Source organism: Terrapene carolina, unplaced genomic scaffold, assembly GCF_002925995.2.
Source record: "Terrapene carolina triunguis isolate 2854851 unplaced genomic scaffold, T_m_triunguis-2.0 Scaffold42, whole genome shotgun sequence".
NCBI lineage: Eukaryota > Metazoa > Chordata > Testudines > Emydidae > Terrapene > Terrapene triunguis.
Window position 1 is genome coordinate 55,907,210 of NW_020664393.1, and position 7,501 is coordinate 55,914,710.

The window sequence follows — 7,501 nt, forward strand, 5'->3', positions numbered from 1 at the left end:
GGGGGCGGAGTTGGGGCGGGGCTGGGGGCGGGGCCGGGGCCCCGTGGAGTGTCCTCTTTTTGGACACTCCAAATATGGTAACCCTAACATACAGCAATAGTTTAGTTATATATTATAGACTTATAGAAAGAGACCTTCTTAAAACGTTAAAATGTATTACTGGCACGCGAAACCTTAAATTAGAGTGAACGAATGAAGACTCAGCACACCACTTCTGAAAGGTTGCTGACCCCTGCTTTAGAGCAAGCCTTAGGTGAAAAGGGTAAGGGCAGAATTTCTGTGAAAAATGGGTTGTTGCTTAGAAAGATTCCTGAAGAGAAAAATCTTCAGGGTAGTTTTTGCAAGCAGTTTGCTGCAACTGCTGAGTGTGGAAGTGATTTGATTGAGTTAACTCGGGGTGAATTGCTGTATAGAGAAAGCAACAGTTTGTTTGGGAGGCTTGTTCCAGTTTCTAACTGCCAGAGTCTTTCTGAGGTGTATAGATCCACTGATTTTGCTTTAGAAAGACCCAGTGTGGATAGCTTTGAAAAGGTTTCAAATGAAATAAAAATTGTTGGGGAATTTAAACAGCCCTATAAGCTTAACCAGCTTGTTGGGGAGACAATGTTGTTGGAACATGAACGTCTCTGTGTTGATTCTTTAAGTAAGCAGTCTGAGATTCAGGTACTGAGGAAAGATCGGGTTACACGGATGCAGGGGAGGGCAGGCAAATTCTCATCTCTAGATATTTTGTATGTGTCTTGTAGTCTCTTAGTGGACTTGACGTGAAAGCAGAGGTTGGTAAGGGAAGGACAAAAGAACCTTGAGTCGAACATGCTAGTGAAAATGGATGGTATCTCTTTAAGACAGAGTCCAGCCTTGGAATTGGTAAATGTTGAGGATTTGGAAACTAGTAAACAAGCTAGTGTCTGTGTTGATGCAAATTACGTGACTGACTGGGGGAAGAAAGACTTGCCCATAGCCATTAGCAAAGAGGATGCACCCAGCCAGCCAATGGATTCTGTTACACAAAAGAGTTGAGATTTTGACCCTACTGGACAGGGAGGAAGGGAAGGATTAAACCTTGCAAATAAAAGCCACAGGTTAACCCTAAAATACCAAAACCCCAGGGAAGTGGTTAAACTGAAAGCCTATGTTAAGGAAGACCCTGAGGTCAAGAAAAAGCTACAAAGAAAGGGTTAAACATCCTGCAAAATAAATAACCCTCAAAAGACAGTGGGGAGATAATGTTTGTGTTTTTGTGTATTTACATATGTATGAGTAGGGTTGACAATGTAATCAGCAGTCCCTGTCTATGCTGTATTCTGATAATTCAGAGATCAGAAGAACACCCTAGCATTTAAATGAATTGTAAACACGGGCTATCTCGGTATTCATCTCTCTTTGAAATGTGCTGTGAATAGCGAGGAACAAGCAAATGGCCTTATATTAATTCGTATAGCTAAGTACCGGTGATGGAACTCCTTCAGAGTCATCCTAATTACCTTTTGTTCCGCAAGGAAATCCCCACTTGTCAAAGAGGACATGAAATTGTATAAAAGATCCTTGGGTCTTGATTCTGTCATCTCAGATCTGCTTAAGCTTCATCAGGGGAAGTTTATCGCAAAATTGGGGTCCCAGTTATGCTGGTACGCCCTGAATATGAGATTTGGACATTGGACTATGACCTATGAACTGAATTCTAAAGGAACTACAAAGCTCAACATCTCTTCTATGAATCTGAACCTCAATGAATTGAACTCGTGTCTGTTTGTATATTGATCTTTTAACCATACTCCCTCTCTTTTGTTTTTTATTAAATTTTAGTTTACTTAATAAGAATTGGCTGTAGCGTGTACTTGGGTCAGATCTGAAACATTCATTAACCTGGGAGGTAATGTGTCCGATCCTTTGGGATTGGTAGAACCTTTTCTTTTATATGATGAAATAAGATTTTCAGAAATCATCATATTTGATGCGTTTCAGAGTAGCAGCCGTGTTAGTCTGTATCCGCAAAAAGAACAGGAGTACTTGTGGCCACAAGTACTCCTGTTCATATTTGATGTGTGTATCTGGATGGAGGCCTAAGGCTGGATCAATTTAAGGGAACTGTGTTGTTTGAACTTCTGAGTAACCAGTAAGGTAAAAAAGAAGCTGTTTTGGTAAATCTAAGCATTGGAATATCCACCAGCTTTTGGGGGTTTGGCTGCCCCATTCTTTGCAGTTCACACTAATTGAGTGACCACAGCTGGCTCCCCACTAGGACCCCAGTCACACCCTATCTGCAGAATACAAAAGTCCTTGCCTCTTGCGGGTTTGGAGGGTTAGTTTTCATGTTTATACAATGCTTTGACGATATAAAGAATTAATTAAGCTCTACTTCTAAGTATCACTAATGTGTAGGACTTTGCCACCTGCTGGTGAGATTGCATAGTGGCTCTGAACTGCATTGTGGAGCATTAACCCAGGCCTAGGAAAGAGTATATATAATGCAAAGGGCTCTCTGAGCTGCTGCTTGCAAAGGGTAACAATTAAAGGTAACTTAGAGAGAAAAATTGAGTTCAGTTCCCAGTCTGTGATGCTTATCTTTTAGAGAGACAAGGTTGGTGAGGTAATATCTTCTATTGAACCTGCTTCTGTTGGTGAGAGAGACAAGCTTTTGAGCCACACATTGCTCTTCTTCAGGTTTGGGAGACCTGACCCTAGACCTGAAGAAGAGCTCTGTGTGGCTCGAAAGCTGTGTATGTCACCAACAGAAGCTGGTCCAATAAAATATACTACCTCACACACTTTGTCTCTCTAATATCCTGGGACCAACACGGCTACAACTGCATTGCTTATCTTTTGTCATGTTTCATTACTTGTACATACATATTTTTGTATTGCAGTCAAAAACTAAACCCAAGAGAGTAAAAGCCATTTACAACTGTGTAGCAGATAATCCAGATGAACTAACCTTTTCAGAGGGAGATATCATTGTAGTAGATGGGGAGGAAGATCAGGAGTGGTGGGTGAGTATTTTCACTTATGCATCTTTCATTCAAAGTATGCTCACACTTTCAAAGTACATTGGTGACAGAAAATGCAAGTATACCATAGAGTTGGTAGGAATTGAAATACCCGCAGCTCTACCCAGACTGACTGACTGAGTGAAGAATCCCCTAGAGAAGTTGGCGTATAGTTCTCCATCTTTTGGCCGGCCAGCTGCTTGTTGCCCATCTTTTGAGATCTGGTTTTACAGACTCCTTGCTTGGATGAATTACACTGTTCCCACGACACACAGACACACACTCTCTCTCTCTCTCTCTCTCTCTGCTTCTTCTGTCATCCCCTCCCTCTGCCTCCAGATCTACTGATTTGATTGAGAGCAAAAGGTCTAGGGCTCAGACAATAGCTCCTAAAAAGTTCTCTGCATTTTTAAAGAATGGAAGAGGGTGTATTCTTTCATAGAGATCTATTTGCATTTTTCAGACATGGATTGCCTATGCTTTAGCCAACATGGTTCATGGCCAATTTGATCCTATGGGGATATCTTGATCCTCCCTGTCACTTTGACCTAAGAGGACAGTGTTATGGAGTATTTTATAAGGTGCCATGAAAGGTTGTCTCTGGAAAGTACCTTTCATGTGTATAAAATCTGTACTTTACACACATGCATATGAAAGATTATATAACCTACCCACCTGTCCTTTTTAAAATGAATGTAACCTGGAGGACTTACTCTGTCCCCTACAAGGCATTCAAATATGGGTTTTCTTTACCTATATTATCTAACAGACTTTTCTGAATATCTCACTGTTCTCCACTATCCCCTTTTTATTCTGGGGATATTGTTTCCATACAGTCTTGAACTAATTTCCCTCTCATAAAGAGCCACTATTAGTCCACTAATCCTCTGGCTGGGCACATGACCTCTTCTCAGGCTACAAATGGTATGTCAGTGTAAATTGTTGAAAGACCTATTTGTTCTTCTATATCTCTCACTAAACACAAGTGTACTACATCACCTACAAGGCCTGTGGAGGTTGTTCAAACATCTCCAGTGTGGCATCATTCTCCCCTATAACCAGGTTTATTGCACACTATTCTTTGTTAGGTCCTATTAATCATAAAAGTGTGTTTAACAATGATTATGAAAAACAATTCTTCCATTAGTTAGTGAGATGAAAGAACATGTGTAAACAAATGTGTATGTACTTCTCATTTCTCCTCATCTCCAGTGAGGAATAACCTCTTTTCTGGTGGCAAGTAAATGCATGATAGACCTGACCCTGGAGGATCCTGTGTCCTTTAAATAAATAAATAAATCTAGGGCAAATGTCACCCCAACTTAGTTTTTAGCCTCCCTCACAGACCAAACACTCTGGATGACTCTGCTTCAGCTGGAGAATGTGTGATATGAGGGGGAGCTGCTGTTCAGGATCTGGGTAATCCTAGGGCGTGTTGGAGCTATTTGGAAATCTGCTAATTCATTATTTTCTGAAAGATGTGAAGGAGAGAGCAAGTGGTACTCTACTACACATTGTGCTTCGGATCCCAAGGGTATGTCTACACTGCAATTAAAGAACCCTGGCTGGCCTTTGTCAGCTGACTTGGGCTTGCAGGGCTCGGGTTAAGGGACTGTTTAATTGCAGTGTAGTCATTTGGGTTCAGGCTGGAGCCATCTGCGACCCTTTCCCCAAAAGTCTGTACCGAAATTAAACAGCCCCTTAATGTGAGCCCTGCGAGCCCGAGTCAGCTGAGACAGGCCAGCTGTGGGTGTTTAATTGCAGTGTAGACACACCCCAAAAGCTCACTCCGGATTGCTTTTATTCCTCTGAGTGACTAACATCAATAAGGTTAGGAGAACTTGCGCTGTTCACTTCCATCACTGAGAGCTGCAGTTAAAGTAACTCTATTTTTGGATTTCCTCTCAAAACTAGTGCTTAGTTTTCTAGCTGATAGGAAATATATCTTAGCCATGTATTTTCCAGAATCTGCTGAGCTAAATCAAGTTTTCTTTTTAAATAGGACAGTTACCTATGAAATCATTCACTTTACTTCTCTTTATATTGTTAGATATCAAAATCACCATAGCAAAACTGATAGTAATGCTTTGTACGCTCAAAAAGCCTCATGTAAGACCAAAATGCAGTTTTTATGAAAGCTCAAGCCTTCCTTACACCTTTCTTCTGGGGAAGAACTATTCTAATGAATATATGGAGAGCAGAGGCCTCACACATTCCCAAAAACACTCCCTGCAGCATGGTGGCACCACATTCAGTAGAAAGGTGCTAATTTCCAAGAACAGGCTATTTCTTTTTGATTCTTCACCTGTTTATTTCTCATCAGGTTCTCCCAGTGAGGTACTTCATGTGCATAGGAGAGTGAGAATGACTATAGTTTGGTGATTCAGGGACTCACCTGGTTGGTGGGAGACCCTCATTGAAGTCCTTGCTCCAATTACTATTTATTTATACACAGTGCAATAGTTTCAACAGGACAGATTGAAAAACACTCACACCAGAATATCTTATAGACTAGCCCTGTGTCTAGGGCTAGGGTCTCCAGTAATTTGGGAGACCCCTGTTCAAATAACTACCCCACATCCTACAGAGGGGTAATTGAACCTGGGTCTCCCGCATTCTGGGTGGGTACCCTAACCGCTAGGCTCAGGGTTATAACAGAGGGCAGGGGTTGGCAAACTTTGGCATCCGGCCCGTCAGGGTAAAGCCGCTGGCGGGCCGGACAGGTTTGTTTATCTGGAGCGTCCGCAGGCACGGAGCCCCGCAGCTCCCACTAGCTGTTCCCAGCCAATGGGAGCTGCGGGAAGCAGTGGCTAGCACGTCCCTCGGCCTGCGCTGCTTCCCGCAGCTCCCATTGGCCAGGAATGGCGAACCGCGGCCAGTGGGAGCTGCGGGGCTCCGTGCCTGCAGACGCTCCAGATAAACCGGCCCAGCCTGCCAGCAGCTTTACCCTGATGGGCCGGATGCCAAAGGTTGCCGACCCCGATGGAGAGTGTGTTGTCCCCCTCCACTCAGTGTCTTGTGAGTCTAGTCCTTTGCTCTTGTAAAAATGCCTGAAATCAAAATGAAATAATTATAGTCAGGTTGAAACTAAACATTTTGTTTGGACTCAGCTAGAAAGTTTTCTAACTTTTTGATTTGCTGAAAAATTTCATTTTCAGTTCAACCTGAAATTATTTTTGATTTTTTAGAATTGCCAGCAATTAAAAAAAAAAAAATCCATTATTCACCCATCTCTAATTATATGTTTGTATAGTGCCTAGTACTGTGGTGACACCATCCAGATGTGGGAACCTTACACACTTACCTGAAATATTATCATTAACATTTTCCTCTGTCTCAGGATAGCAAACCTGTTTGTACTGTTTCTTTTCTTTCCTTTATTCAAAATAAAATGCAAGGCTCCAGAACTGAGGGATATAGTGGTTTGTCCTGACCTATAGACATAGGGTCCTCCAGAGCACGGCAGTCATCAGCATTCACCTACCACCAGAAAATAGGTTCTTCCTGCTAGTGTAAGTGCTTAAACTGGGGAAGAGAGGAACATGACTATTACTAGTGAGTAACTTTGATGTGAATACTGTAATGCTCTTTTGAGACTTAAGTTATTTTTATTAACTTGAGAAAACATATTGCATGTCTTTTCCAGATTGGCCACATTGATGGGGAACCTAATCGTAAAGGAGCTTTCCCAGTATCATTTGTGCACTTTATTGTCGACTAAATTGCTACTGACAAGTGGAGAAATTTCTAATTTCCAGCCGTTGTTGAAATCTGTTTTGCTTTGTTCCAGCCAGAACACTTCCTGAGTCCTATGTACTTTAACTGACCTATTATTACCACAGTTCTCATTTTGGAATTTAAACAGATTTTTTTCTGTGTAACTCTTCAACAATTAGTTTAAAAAATATCATTCCAATTATATTATCTTTTTCAAGATGAAGTGAAAAGCATTAAAAAAACTTGTTCAGGAGTCAAACTATGTGAATGTGTCCATTAAAATATTACAAATAACTTGCAATAGATTAGTTGAAGATTCAGTTCCCGTCTTTCAACCTGGCATAGTTCAGGATTCTGTGTCCCCAGAGTCAAGGAAATCCCTGACACTTAGGCCTGGTCTACACTAACCCCCCAATTCGAACTAAGGTACGCAACTTCAGCTACGTGAATAACGTAGCTGAAGTCGACATACCTTAGTTCGAACTTACCGCGGTTCAGACGCGGTCCACACGCGGCAGGCAGGCTCCCCCGTCGACTCCGCGGTACTCCTCTCGCCGAGCTGGAGTACCGCAGTCGACGGCGAGCACTTCCGGGATCGATTTATCGCGTCCAGACCAGACGCGATAAATCGAACCCGGAAGTTCGATTGCCAGCCGTCGAACTACCGCGTAAGTATAGACATACCCTTAGAAAAAGGCAGCGAATTCTGCTAGCTGCCTCTATTGTTTTAAGTTTTAGAGCCCAACCCTACAAGCTGTGTACTTCTGAATTGCAAGTATTCAGCACTTTGCAAAATC

The 7,501-nt window shown here is 42.2% G+C and overlaps 1 protein-coding gene across 2 annotated transcripts in view; it reads left to right on the top strand.

The window, feature by feature from the left end:
• ASAP2 (ArfGAP with SH3 domain, ankyrin repeat and PH domain 2) overlaps positions 1-7,145 on the top strand; it is a 173,997-nt gene extending 166,852 nt beyond the window's left edge. For both annotated transcript variants that reach the window (XM_026655319.2, XM_026655323.2), the window contains 2 exons: positions 2,868-2,990; positions 6,634-7,145. In XM_026655319.2, the coding sequence (XP_026511104.1) occupies positions 2,868-2,990; positions 6,634-6,708 (198 nt within the window). In that variant the 3' untranslated portion in view covers positions 6,709-7,145. The remainder of the gene's footprint in view (positions 1-2,867; positions 2,991-6,633) is intronic.
• Positions 7,146-7,501: the final 356 nt, after the last annotated feature.